The 15,603-nt window shown below is 37.3% G+C and overlaps 1 protein-coding gene across 1 annotated transcript in view; it reads left to right on the top strand.

Moving 5' to 3' along the window:
* The window catches only part of LOC149791626 (26S proteasome non-ATPase regulatory subunit 3-like), a 42,676-nt gene that overhangs the window by 2,753 nt on the left and 24,320 nt on the right, over nt 1–15,603 (top strand). The window contains exons 2-4 of the mRNA XM_089970182.1: nt 1,349–1,539; nt 2,452–2,592; nt 12,611–12,747. Coding sequence (XP_089826308.1) covers nt 1,349–1,539; nt 2,452–2,592; nt 12,611–12,747 — 469 coding nt within the window. The remainder of the gene's footprint in view (nt 1–1,348; nt 1,540–2,451; nt 2,593–12,610; nt 12,748–15,603) is intronic.

Below are 15,603 nucleotides of genomic sequence, written 5' to 3'. Positions count from 1 at the left end.
TGAAGTGGATCGAGTTAGTGTCATGATATCATTTTTCACTAATTGTGTTCAAAGTTTACTAATTTTTATCCTACTTTTCACTAATTGCGAGTTTGGAGGGTTGGCAGCTCTGGACCAACAACACCAGACCCTGACACTATTTATGGCCAGAACAGGCTTTCATCCAGACTGCCCCTTTGTATCTTCTAAATTCTTTAAGAAGATGCAGCCTTAGCTAATTCAGGCCTTCCCCATGTCTGTCTTTAGCTACTTGCAGTGGCTGGAAGGGTCCAAGAAGAAAGTCTGCGGAGTCCTTTCTCGTTACTATTGGATGGCTTCTGGCTTTTATCCTTGGCCCACCATCCTGTTTAATAGTCAGAACAGGTACACATCCATCTGCAAAAGGGCACAGGAGAATGGATGGAAAACAACTAGTCTTTGGCCTTCTACACATAAACTTTCCTGGTGTCCATAAAAGGGTGGAAAGTTTCAGATCATCATCATTCTTTTTGCCTTATACAAGTTTCATCAGGAGGAACCATTCAAGATGGAGACAACCACTTTGGTCAGGAATGCTGTTATGTCAGGTGACTAAACAGTCACCATGAACCTTCAGGTTTTGTATCTTTACATCCCAATTTTTCAACACAGGAAATACTTCAGGTTTGACTAATTTTGAGCAATGCTGTTTGGTTTTGGTCCTTCAGTGGATTCTTAGTTTTTGGATTGCCCTGAAACTTGGCATATGATTTGTTCATTAGCTGTACATGACGACCATCCACTTTTCTCATTTTTGTTTCATTTGAGTTTTTGACCTTTTAATGCTGTGTAGACAATCTTATTACAAGTTTGTCTTGCAGAATTTGATTGTTTGCTTTGAAAATTGGTACATGTTATGGGCATCTTCGAAAGATGTACATGTAGATAAATCATTTTCCTTCTATGATTTTGCAAAATTATTTGCTTTTTTTATACTTGCAGCTGGATGCATTGTATTTTATAATTTGTTAATGCGAGTGTTCTTTTTATTTCTTGCTATGAAAATTAGTACATATTAAAGATGTGCATGTTGACAAATCATTGACTTCCCATGCTTTTTGTAAGTGTTATTGCCTTTTTTCTTACAGTTACATGCATTGTACGACTTTGAATGCAGCTATTCTTGTAGCTTTTCGTAGATTGCTGTGATGGCATGCTTGCTGACAACTCTTTTTTCTGCATTATTCTGAAGAGTTGTAGGCTATTCTTTAATTTTTATTCAAATCCATTGTGGAGTTGGTGTGTGAGGGGTGGGGTATATTTACATGAGCAAATTGCCCAGCATCTCTGTAGTTAACATTTTACTGAACTATGAAAGTTTCTTTTGCAGATATAAAGGAATATATAAAGTATATTGAAAAATCTGTTGTGACGAAGGAACCTCGATATATGTCTCGTGTAATTAGAGGCCTGCGACCTGTGCGAGCCAAACTGAATACAAATGTTCTCCGCAGACTCCTAAAGGGTTACATGACAGCTCAGGCTCAACAGAGGGATGAGCTGACAGAATTTTTGGCAGAGGTAAAAGATTAAAAGTTTGCACTACATCATGTCGTGTGTTATAAAAGTTTGGGTTTTATTAGGCTTCTGATACTGACTATCCAAGAGTCCTGTTCTTGCTTATTTCATTTCATTACATGATTGTTTACTCTCAAAACATTCCGTCAGACACACACAAAGATACATGCATTTCTATTCAATGACGAAGATGTCGTAAAATATCTAGTGATTAAGGTTTGAACAAACTTAAAAATTGGATAAGCAAACCAGACTTAAGAAAGCAATACAATAAAACATTTCTTGAATGACCACCCCATTTTCCAGTAAAGAGTTTTCTCACAAGACAGGTGGTCTCTCATAACAGGTTTTTTGCAAGATGATCAGTTTTAAAATCAGTTGGGAAAATTAAGAACTCGCAGCAGATTTCAGCTCTTGACGGAAGACCTGCAAGCTACCAACGCTGAAGCATTGTTTTTGAGTTTTCTTGTTGAACACAATCTACCTTTATCAGCTGTAGACCATGCTAAACATTTGTTCCGACAAATATTCCCAGACTTGAAGATTGCTTCACGAATTCATGTCAAAGTTCACTAATTTTATCCCTATTTTCATTAATTGCAAGCCTGGAGGGTTGGCAGCTATGGTAATGATATTATTGGCACAGAATGGAAAGGTCTGTGTTAAGATAGTTGTTTTTTACCATAAAAATAAATCTGTGTATAATAATAAGGAAATCTTCTCATGATGTGGAAACATTTTGTATAATCACCAGTGGCTTCAGCAGGCATGACAATATGTTGTTTCCATTTATAAAGTATTTCCTTGTATCTGTCCTATGCTTCTTGCTAACTTCAGTCAGATAATATGCTTTTGAAAAATGGTGTGACATACACTATTACATAATATTGTTTCACTTTATTGTCTCTTTTTCAGCCATTGGAAGAAAACGGCCCAGGGCAAGTATTTCGTCCCCGCTCTGGGAAGCAGATGAACAGTCCCCTGCTGCCAGAGATAGAGATTTACCTTCATTTGCTGGTGCTGATACATCTGATTGACAACAAAGACTATGAAAAGGTCAGTCCATGACACAGTGTCTGTAGGGGACATTGAAAAGCCTTGAAAAATGAATTGTTCCTTCAAGGCCTTGAAAACACCTTGAAAATTCTAAATATTGTATGTGTACCTTGAAAAGCCTTGATTTTCTTGAAACCAAAAGGAATTAATAAATAATTTTCGTTTTACATCATTAAATGAAAAGAAAAAGGGAAAAATAACCCCAAAAATCTCTCACTAAGTTTGTGCCAGAACGGAAAATTTTTCGCAACTGGTCACTGCACAGTACATTTTGAACTTCTGATTGTACGAAGCCCAGATGTAGCAGTGGTTTAAATTTGAATCATTCACTTTGACTTGGCTGGCTGCCAATTCCAACTTCAGTGGCTAGATGAAGAAAAATATAAAGTTTGGATTATGATATCTTTCTCGGAGAGCTTTGTAAAATGCAAATTATGCCAGAAGGATATTGATTTGCTTGCAATGGGAGAGAGTGATCCACATCACATGCAGCTTAAAAAAAACAAGCTCTTGTAATGGTGCTTACTACAGGCAAAACAAGAAGCCTTCAGCATGAAATCATTTTTGATGAAAGAGGTATGTCTGTGAACACAGAGATTCATGGTTTAAAATAGAAACTGTATATAGTCTTAATTATGATATTAGTTCAGTCCGGTTCTATTTTGGGATTGAGTGGAAATAGGACACATGATAATTGCAATGAACACGATAAACCTAAAAATATAGAATACAGCTATGCTGAGAGAAATATTAATATATCTAATATGAAATAATTTAAAATATCCATACGCTGTTTTTAAATAATAATATATAATAAAAAAAATCTTTTTTTTGTTCATGGGGATGAGTGAGGAAGAAAGGAAGGTACTGAAAAAGACATTGAGACAATGACAGCTGCTGCTGATGATTATGTATTGAAAGCAAAGATCCATAGGAAAATTTCTTTTATCACATCAATATAATTTGAGGAAAAGTGAAAAGGACAAAATCACTGAACTTGGAGCTCTTGAAAAACAGCTTGATGACAAACTACAAGAACTGAAAAATTTACTCTAAAATATTTTGGACTTTGTAAACAGTGTAGTGTAGACAGAGTCAAATGAACATTGTTCAGTGACTACATTATTCTAATGCCCAGATGTAGGATGTTTAATATTAATGGGAAAGATATCAATGATCATAGTACTGACTTCATGTTTTATTTTGTTTTTTAATAATAAAAAAATTTGTGTGAAATGTTCCTTATTTGGATTAATAGTAAGTATTGTGTTTACATACAGTTTCATTTACGTATCCTTTAAAATTAATTTAAAAATGCACCTTGAAAAACACGATTTGGAACCTTGAAAAACACTGAAAAAAAACATTGAAAATTTTGAATGAAATATGCTACTAACCCTGATGACAGTATAAGAAAAGGTCAATCTGTTTTAACTTGGAAAATTATCCAACATCATTAAACAACTAATGGAGTGGTGTTATGGAGCAAAAGGTTTTACATCCTGTCTCAAAAATGGTTGCCCCAAACATTTGTGCATACATTCATCCAGCCTTAAGTTTTTCTGTTTGGCCAGTTTCTCATGCAGTGTTGTAGAGCATACTTGTTCCAACAACACATTTGTAATTTTTTTAAGCTTTAGCTTAAATTATTTGAGGTTGAAACGATCACGGGGGGGGGTGGGGGGTGGCACTGCTTCCAGGATCAGAAACATTTTCTTCTTATTCTAGTAAAATAAGATAAATCACTCCAAGTGCATTTTAGCCATCGTTGTTGATATAGTGTTATGGACCATTGGTTTGGCAGTAAGAATCTAAAAGGGTATAAATATGTCCACATTAGTGTACAGAATTTGTGGTTCAATTTCCTTTCTGCTGATCAGGATATCCTTGTGTAAAAGCTGGACTTATAGAATTACCTTTATCTCATTGGGATGCAGTGTTTGTATAGTACAAATAAACAGCATAAAACATACTGGCAGAAGCAGTTTTACAAATTTCTTTTTCAGTAACAAGGTTTATCTTGTACCCAAATACAGAACGTGATACTAAATAGACAAAATGCCATATATACCTTTGATATTAGACACTCTTCCGGCTTAGACAGTAAAGAAATTGATCTTAAAAATACCTGTAAGTCTTTGGTTTCTGCAACACCTCCATGGCTTCCTGTGCAGCTGAAAGTACTTTTTATGCAGCATGAAGAAAAAAATAAAAGACAAATCCTTCCATTTTTCAGAACTTTTATAAGGAACTTCTCTAAGAATTTAAGAACTATGCAGACATTTACACTGACAGTTCATATGGTGGGGAAAAGGCTGCTGCTGCCTGTATTAGTGGAAATTACAGTTCGCTTGCCAGATTGTGCATCAATATATTTAGCCAAAATCAGGGCAATAGACCTTGCCCTGTAATCAAAACCAATCATATTTTAAACTTTATTGTCATTTTTCACATTGACAATAACTACAGATATGAGTCTTGCGTATAAGCAGACCAACTTTTGCATAACACACTTATATTGAATATCCAAGACCCTTTTGAAGATGTTTGATTCTTAAATTTGGTATGTGCTGTTCTTGTTTTACGAAAGGTTCAAATGTCTATTTGTGAAGAAAATGATAAGACAGATCTTCCTTTCTCTTTTGGATACGTTCCCCTAATCACATCATGTTTGGAATATTAGTCTGCTACCTCGCGAATCCAGCCCTACTAAAAGACAAAAATCGTCTTATGCTGTCCTTTTTTTTTAGATAGGCAAAGGGCAGTAACTCTTGTCCATTACCTTGCCTTGATACCACTAGGTGTCGCCAGTTTTTAGCTTCCCATCAGCAAAAGTTGCAGTCCCTACCAGATGCTTATTGGGCATACCTGAAGCAGAGCTGCCAACCTTCCAGATTCACAGTTAGTGAAAAGTAGGATAAAAATGAGTGCATTTTGAACACAATTAGTGAAAAATGATATCATGACACTAACTCCATCCACTTCAATGTTCAGTACTGCATTATATGAAAATCACAAAATAAAAATGAAACATTATTTACACTGATTGCATGCACTACTTTATTTGCAGCCAGATTTACTGATATACACAAACTACACTATATTTGTCATGATATGATGCTGTGGCAGTCTTAAACTTCTCAATCACGCTATGGTAAAAAAAAAATTCAAAACATGTCCGGCTTCTTGACTGCTGGTTAATCTTGGTGACTAAAATTGTTGCAGTTTTTCAGCACCTGAGGTGTCACTAATGTTTGTCTTATTTTTCCTCGCGTTTGGAAATAATCTTTCACTGTCACTGTTGCTGATCTCCAACTGAGAAAGACAGGTTATCAGTGTATCCCCTAGGGGTGCAAGACTGAGAGTCAAAAATCACCTTGGTGTCAAAACTGGGGGTCAGACTGAGTTAAAAACAAACTTTGGTATCAAAACTGGGGGTCAAATTAAAAATCTTGGGGTCTCTGAAGCACAAATGAGGGTAAAGGGAAACAACTGTTATGTTCAACAAGAAAGTTCACAAACAATGCTTCAGCATTGGTAGCATGCAGGACTTGAGTAGGTGGTTTAAAGTACTCCAAAACTGAAATCTGCTGGGGTTGCTATAGCAGTGTGCTTTTTCATATCGTTCTGCCACATGCCCGAAGGAGCTTGTATTGTTGCTTACAATTTATCTGTCATACATATACTATATAATAATGTTACTACATGGTACATGTATAACAGGTAAATTGTAAGCAACAATACCAACACTTGTGCACATTCCCAATTGTAAAATTAGCGGCACACTGCTGTGAGAAAAGCATAATGTACATCGATGTTTGATGGCTGAATGCTATACTTCACTTTTTTGTGGAATACAAATCTTTTTCCTTGGAGGTGAAAACATTTTAATTGCAGTGTAGCTTAATTACTAAATGGTATTAATCCAGAAGATGCAACATCGAATGGAGAACAATTTGTGATGTCACTGCATTCTTGGAAAACTAAACTCAAAGTACGATATCTGCTAATCTTTCAATCTAAAAACTTCCAACACTCATAAAAGTTGTCTTCATGTAGTTTCCCAACCTCTCTGTGCTTTTTGCTACCAATGTGCTTCCTCACATTGTCCCTGCCACCAAGCCCAGTGCTTAAATTTGTGGCACACTGTGTGCAAAAAGCATGATGTATATCGGTATTTGATGGCTCAGTGCACTGTCAATTTTGGTATATTCCAAACTAAACTTCACTTTTTGTGCAATACATTTCATTTTTCTTGGTGTTGAAGATGTTTTCACGATGCGATGCTGAAAGGCAATTCAAATCAGTGTTGGTGGCGCATACATGGAGAAAAAGTCCTGTTAAGCACCGGTTTCTTTCAGCTGCATTTGTACAACTACTCTTATATATATATAGATTAAAATACTCTAAAATGCTTGCTACCGGGCCACCTGTACGAGTAGGCTATAGTTCTACTAATATTGTGACTAGCCGTACTTAACTGTTTCGGCAACTGCCGATATCATGACTTGTGCTTAACGGGAAAATTTATAATAATTGAGAATTGGGGAATTTGTGATGTTTTTGCATGCGGCTTGAAGCTATGAATCACTGTAGAAAGTTGTGAAGTTCACGCCAATATCGTGAGGCTAAATTTCCAGATGAGTAGAACCATTGTTTGCCACCGAGTTTAATTGTTTAATTTTCTAATTTACACTACTGACAGCCCTTGTTTGTCAATTAGAGTGTGGGTGTAATATGTCAGGCCAAGGAAAGGTCTTATTCCAGTTTCTTGCAGCTTTAGCACTCTGCTGAATCTCATTTCAAGCTTTGTCAGTTTGCTGTTTAACACCAAAATGCTTATCCAAATTTGCAAACAGCATTTTGTCTAACTCCCAACATGTCTTGATTTTTAGGTCACATGCACTACTATTTTGGCTACACCTGGAATGAACACAATAATGAAAACTAAAGTTGTTCATTTGATACACAAGTACATCACTGTGTATTTCTGCCTCTGCATTCAGCCATTGTAAATATCAGCACATTTTCCCACCACTCAGCAGCTAGTTGAAGTCTTTGAACTTGCCGCCCAGCTATTGCGTCATGTTCTTCTGATGTACTCTAACAATGACAACATGTACATCTGAGGGTCTTTCATCCACTGAATTTTCTCACTTAAAATATCAGCACAGCTAATATGATCAATTGATCAACACATTTTCCCACTCAGCAGGTGGTCTAGCAATTGCTTGCATATCGAGGACTCCTGCATTAGTGATTATGTGCATCCTGGATAACGAATTTGCATCCAAATATGTGTGATTGAGCATTTCTGAGATCTCTGATTTATAGTGTGGATTTATCGATCTACTGCAGGCTGTATGCTTCATTTTAAAATTTCTGAGCTGAAACCGAGCCTGATGAGAACCTGGTGCAAAGTAAGGATGGTGAGTCATAAATAGTCACATGTGCACCCACATAGACCCCTATCATGCAATAGTAAAGTGGCTGTATGAAACCGATTTGAGGACCTCCCTGTTCCCTCAGTAAGTAGGGGAGCTGATCTTGATCAGTCGGAGTGGCTTCTGGTTTTGTTCATCAAGAAACCCCTAGCCTCTCCTCATTCCCCAATGAGTTACTCAAGACTGTTGCTTTTGGAATGCAATGGAGTCTCCTCACCCTATTCAAGACAAGGAAGGCAATGTCATTCTGCCTCTCCGTTAGTTAGTGCGAGTATGCCGTTATTCTCGATCTGACAGATGTATACTTCCATGTCCCTATCCACCCCGTCTGTTGCAAGTTTCCACATTCCTGCTTACCACCACACAGTTATCAACTCACCATTTTTCCCTTTGGCACTCATACACCCCTGGGCTTCCACTCACACTGGGATTCCGTTGTCTCCCAGTTCCAGGTATCGTCATCTTCATCAACAGCAGCATACCTGGGCAGCTTCTTAAAAAAACACATGGTAAGTTATATCCTACTCCAAGGTGGAATGATTTCCCTTTTCTGCATGATCATCTTTTTCTTTTTGTCAACTGGGAAAGTCAGACCTCCGTACATCCCAGAATTTCTTCCGTTTGGGCGTGGACTGTTTAACCAACTGGAATCTGGCACATCCCCTTGTGTTTGTGCTCCCAGAATCATCAGACTCGTTGAGTCTGTTTCCATCAAGACTTGGATTTCATCAGCTATTATACGTCAGTGGAATTCACCCCGTATGTCTATCTTGTTATGCGGGCCTTGCCAGCACATTGGTGCCCTGTTTTACGTCCTCTTAATCAAGCAGTCATGATCAATCCAGGCTGGCTGAACATTGGAATCCTGCTGAAGAATCCCAGGCAAAAATAACATTAAGTACTGCCGCCGGTGCACATGGTGGGAGTACCAACTTGTTGCTGACCCTCACTACTGTTAGTGACACCTGGGGAACGGCCTCTACTCATCAGTACCCTGAAAGGAAGGCTGTCATCAATACCTTTCATTTCTATAGATCAATCCTGAGGCGAAACAGTCCATGTTTGATCTGACAACACTGTGTTGGTGACCACTATCCTCAAACAGAGGTACCAGACCACTGGTCTGGTGTTCTGATTTGGCATTTTCTATGTGGGTGCAACAATCTCCATGTCAACATACAATTTAGACACCTTCTGGCCGCATCATTGGCTTCACCAGGAATCAATCCAGAAGTGGTCATGCCCGAGAATGGCCCCTCCATCACTTGGATTCACACACTTCAAGGGCATCTGATGATCAACTGCTTGATGACGAGGTGGAATCAACAGCTACCCACCTTTGTCTCCCCAGTTTTCGACACAGCAGCTTGGGATGAGAGATGCACTGTCAGCCATCTGGGAGGTCTTGTGTGCCTCTGCCGTCCCTCCTATGGTGCTAGTTACATTATCAGAATGGCAAGATGACTCAGATAGCGTCTCTTTGAGGGCACAAACCCTGTATCACCGATATATTTTTCCCCATGATAATCCACCTAGGACTGCCAGAATTGACCGCCCTTTTCTTCTACGTGCTTGGCTTTTTTCAGAACAGCCTTGCGAGTCAGACAATTCAAATCTTCATTTGTGGAGAGAGTTTCAAGAGTAAACATCTATATCATCCATCTTTGTACTTCTATCCCTCAACTGGCAGACTTTTTCTGGCTCTGTTCTTGGAGCAGAAACAGTCAGACCTCAATCATTACCACCAAAGACTACCGCTGTATGATATTGGACACATTCCGGCATCATGACAGCATGCTTGGGCGGGATAGAGACCTGTTGGGTCTTTTAGACAATATTGGTCTCCTTGACCAATATCCCTTATTTGTCTCCAAAGGGATCCAATCAAATTTTTTTGTTGTTGCTTGGGTCATTAGGAAAATGGGTTGTCTTTCATATGGGGAATCCAGCCACTCATCTTCTGAAGGATACTCAAAGTTGAGGCTGGATGTTGAGTATCCCCTCCTCCTATTACTTATTCTCATAACGTATGTTATTGGAGAATGTGTTCGAAGGAGAAAGTTCATTTTTAAAGTAAATTATGTTTCTGTGAGAATACTTACCCAATCAGATTACTTAAAATCCCTCCCAACCACTCCACTGTGTGAGCATCAGCATTAATGTCTCACTCAGCTAAAACCTGGCCACACCTGGTGGTATCAGTGGGAGGTAATGGGCAACAGTTATTGCCCTTTGTCTGTCTAAAAATAGGATACGACAATTTTCGTCTTTTAGTTGGGCTGGGTTCATGAGGTAGCAGGCTAATATTCCTAACAATACGATTGGGTATACATTCTCGAAGAAATATAATTTACTTTAAAAATTTGTTTTTTCGAGCAATTCTGGCAAGATTTTGACATGCATGTCATTTATAAATATAAGCGAAACTTTTTAATGTAAATGAAAATAGGCGTCAGAGTTAGTTTTGCTGTACTCAATTGAGAAATGGTCGCTTCTTTTAAAAAATGTTGCAGAACTAGTTTTTTGGGTATTATCTTTGAATATTACCCATTGTGTGCATTGTTCCTCTTCTGCGTATTGGGCTGTTTACAAGAGGTCATTAGGCTGTTTCACAGAGTTTTTATTTTGATGGTAATTAAATTGCCATTATCTCGTGATCCCTTGAATTAATTTTCATCAAACCTTCGCAGCACACATGGACTGCTTTGGTGGCCTAAGTGGCTAGAGCATCTGCCTGAGATGAAGGAGGTTATGTGTTTGAATCCTGGGCAATTTATACCAAAGACTTATAAAAATGGTACTTGCAGATAAAAATGGTACTTGCAGTTGCCTCGGTTGGCGCGCAGCATTAAGAGGTTAGTATTAGGGCTTGTCGGCCAGGTGTCAGAATAATGTGACTGGGTGGGATATGATGCTACATGTCTGTAACATGATGCCCCAGTGCGAGACATCAGTAATGATTGCCACACTGCAAACATCATTGCGATATGACTGAAAAATTGTTAAAGCTACGTTAAAAATCGTAATCACACACACACACGTGCAGTTCACATGAAACGTCTAACAAGATTTTCCGATCATAGCATACAGTATTCAGGTCTTTCTTAAATACACCTCTTTTGAACCCTAGTTCACATTGATAACCACAAAGTATGGCTGCCACTCTGTATAACTTGATTAGTGAAACATATTGATTTTTCAGATGCAAAAAGCAATTGTGACAAAAAATTATATTTTGCCTTTGTAACGAATATAAGCTCAGCTTGCAGCCATACATTTGAAAGCTACAATTGCAAAACAATATATAAGGACTATAAAATTTGCAAAAGACTACAGATTATCTCATGCTGTTTATATCCTTTATCTGCAAAACAACCCCACATGGACATCAATCTGCCATCATGAATTGTAATTCACCAGCAGATCAGGGTTTATGTTTGCTCCATTGATTAGTTCTAACTAGATGTATAGATCCAGGGCTGCCAGCACATGCAATTGCAGTGTTGCACATAAGATTCCAAGGGCATAGGATATTGTCCCCCCACCCTCCAGGTTTGGGGGACACATTTTAGTAGGACAATGGAATATACTAGTACATTATACTCTAGTTGTAATACAAAAATGAGATAATCTTGTTTGCTTATACAGTTTTGCCACCTTGACTTTGTGGTTTGCACTATACTATCATATTTTCCTTGGACACTTGCATTGTTGCAATAAAAGTTATGAGCTCAAGTACAACATAGAATTTTCCATTTCAGATCTTGCACTTATTCAGCGGTGGTTTACACTCATTTTTATAATTAAAAACCTTTCTTTTCAGAATTATTTTTCTTTCCAAACCAACAGATCATTAGCTAAATGACAAATTCTGTATTTGCATACATTTAGTCCCTTTTTTCAATATTTCAACGGGGCCCCGAGTGGTCGAGTGGTCTAAAGCGCTCTCCGTTATGGATCACTGCCATCTCACCTCTGTCTGTGTGGGTTCGAGTCTCGGATTCGGCTAATGTGGGTATGTGAGAAAGCTTGCCAGTAGCTTCTCGTGGGTCAGTGGTTCTTTCCGGGGTTTTCCTGGGTTCTTCCTCCACCATTAATACTGGCCGCCATGTATAGCCTATCGTGTGCTGAAAAATGGCGTTAAACCCTACAATAACAACAATATTTCAACCTCGCATGGTTCAAATAAACCAAAATTATTCAAAGGTCAGTACTCTGTGAATAAAAATGAATTTTCAGTATTCATAATTTGCAATCCAGTCATTGGTGACTTTGTGTTGATTGGTTTGGGGAGGGAACAATCTTTTTGCATGGGGTCTTGGCAGGAAGTGCATCATGTGTGTAATGAATTTTGTGTTCTGGCTCATTTGGTAACTGTCCATGGATAGGGTGGGGAGATGGGACTGGGTATTGTTGGTGGTAGGAAAGTAGATGTGAAGCCATCAGTCAAAGTCCCCTACTTAGATTGCATTTGGTATGTATAGTACACTATTTCCAGAATACTAGACATTTTGTAAAATGGCATCACATCAACTTTCTTATGGTAATTTATTATGTTTTTTTAATCTTTGCAGGCTGTAAGATGCTCTGAGATTCTCATGAACAAAATTCAGCTGCACAACAGAAGAACCCTTAACCAGTTAGCTGCCAAGTGTTACTTCTACCATGCCAGGGCATATGAACTTACACAGCAGCAGGACAGAATTAGAGTGTAGGTATCATACAGTCATCCTGTTTCATATTAAGTTCTTTTTCTCTGTCAGCAATTTAATTTTAGTGTGCTATAAAGAAATGTATTATGTTAGTTAGAACATACTTGTAGCATGCATGTATCTTGTTACAAACCATTGAGTGATAAAGCTGACTGTTTGCAAAGTAAACAACACAGGTTTACTCACTCATTTAGAGTTGAAACAAACCGAATATTCAAAATGGAATATTTTCTGTGAATATTCAAAATAAAAAATTTTTATTTACTTTTGTTTACCTGGCTAGTTTGACAGTATTTTTAAATGAAACAACCAAGTTAAGGGATGGTCCTGGCTTTTAAAAAGGTGTTGCCAAAAAATCACCAACATCAATATTTTGTCACCAATTTTCATAAAAAGTTTCACCAGAACAAGTTGTGAATATTTTTCAAGTCTATTAATGTAATAAGCAATGAAAATTGAAAAAGAAGGGATAGTTGTTACTTTATTGACAACAAGCAATACAGCTATAATATAACAAAATAAATCATTACATGACTGTTTTGCACTATTAAAATGTTATAGAATGTCACATGATGATCAGTCATGATTGTAGTAAGCCGCAAAGAAAGTGTTCCTCATGGCACTGATAATGGCATTTTTATTTTACTAATAGCAGCGATCTTCACTACTTCCATGACCTTTGCATCCTGCATCACCGTTAGTGCACACTGTTGTCACCTGAAAAAGATGCATTATTAGATGTAAAATATCTCTTATTCTGACATCTATAGTGTCTCTCTCATTTGTTTAATAGAAACATCAGGTATTAAGCAAATCTATATTATGTATATTATTGTCCAAGTAATAGTTTTGTATGGAACTTTAGATAATGACATTTTAATACTAAAACCCTATGATCGTACTTTGCGATGTAAGATAAGTGACGTATAATGTGTAGAATCTTTTAAATTAAAAGGAGTGAAGAAACATTTCATGGAGCATATGTGTCCCCCACCCCCACCCCAAAAAAACCAAACAAATCGGAAAACGTTATTGAGTCAACAATGTTATATGTATGTACTAGTTAACAATAACGAAATAAGGTTGGGTATAAAATGTGGGAAATAGTTATCACATGTATGGTAGCTTGAGACAACATTTGAACTGTTAACATAAGTTCACACCCATTTTAGGCATTGTTAGTTATAACAAAAAAGAGCACGTTTTTTTTGTCAATCAATTTGCTAGTACTTTCGCTCACTGTAGAACAGGCAGTTTCTTTGAAGTATGTTGAAGAGGGTTAAGTCTACCCTTCAGCTATTGTATAAAATAAAAAATGGGGGGGGGGGCAATAACGTATTCCACAGGGAGAAATGGCGTGTCCTTTTTGAGAATTTCATGTGTATTGGACCCGAAAAATCTGATAATATTTGGTGAAAACTATACTTAAATATGACGCAAAAAACTTCCTGATGGTAGGTCCCAATCTGCGTGTTTTCAGTTACAATCTCCCGACTTAAGTTTTTGAAAAGATTTATTTTTGGCATGACATGCTAGAATAACTGTACGGTATTAACTGAATTTATTCAACGACTATTTGAATTCTTTGGAAATTAATTACTTCTTTCTGTACATTTGAAACTTCAACACAGAAGGGGAATTTTTCGTTGGAACATATTCAGATTTCTTGGAACTATTGGAACTGATGGGACTTTTAGGAAATATGAATTCATTCACCATGCTGTAAGTTAATTCTTTCACTCCTGTATTTTGAGAAATATAATATTTTCAGTTATGCAAAACTTGTTTGTTTTGCTATTTCTTATTGCTTAGTTTATGTCACTGCAGTTGTAACACAAGATTGACAGCAAAAGTAAAAGATCAGTGATCTAAATTAACATAAATTACTTACCCCACCTGGATTCATGTTTGGTGACACACTCCTTCAAAATATCACAGCCAGTTGTAAATGAATTGATGACTTGTGCCTTGATACATATAGCACGGAACATCTGCTTTAAATTTGTATCTTATCTCAGCCATGGACGCCCAAGTTTCCAGCTGTCGAGAGATTTTCAGGAATTTTTGACCCGTTCATGGTGTGGTGTTGCAATTGAAGCATTGCTACCATCACTACATGTAGCTGATGTTGGACTGCCAGGTATAATATCAGGTTCAGTGACTGTGCTGTCTGATGAATTTGCACTAAATCCAAATGCTGTTAATATTATTAACTTACTCTTAGATGAGATGATGAACATGCAACGTCTGACTTACATTTACCCATGATAATGTTGCACGGTGACAATTTTGCTTTTGATTCACTTGTCCAAGAGCAGTAGGACCCTAAATGGCCCACATCCACAGTAGCCAAGGGCTGGTCCAACAGTCAAGGCTGACGTGGATGTTTACTACAGTGCGATAACACTAATGAAATACAGGAAAAATAACTTAAAAATTAATGCAATCACAAAATTGAGACAACTACTTTATTACTTATTCAATCATATACATATTTTACTAACCTTAACATTCTAAAAAAGTTTTATTCATGTGATGATAGGCTCTGTTGGTGGGAACTCGTTGAAATCTCAGCACTGTAGTTAACTAAACCTTCAAGTCTAAAAGTTATTAGAATAAAATAGAATATATTTATCATTCAAAGCATATTCATTGAAACAGATGGAGAAAACACCCATCCAATTTTTAAGTAGTCACTAGCCCCAAAAGTAACTATTCACTAGGCACATAGTTTTCTAGGACCTTTCCCAGAAATGTCAGAATATCTAAAATAGATTTCCCCTCAGGAAGGAACAACCCTTCTCAATACTTTATATTGACAGTGTATCAATGCAGAGCTATAGCTGTGAAACATA

The sequence above is a fragment of the Sinohyriopsis cumingii genome, chromosome 9 (genome assembly GCF_028554795.1).
Source record: "Sinohyriopsis cumingii isolate HCF-2022 chromosome 9, ASM2855479v2, whole genome shotgun sequence".
Taxonomy (NCBI): Eukaryota; Metazoa; Mollusca; class Bivalvia; order Unionida; family Unionidae; genus Sinohyriopsis; species Sinohyriopsis cumingii.
The sequence above is the reverse complement of the archived record's forward strand: the minus strand, read 5'-3'. Positions and strand labels throughout refer to the sequence as shown.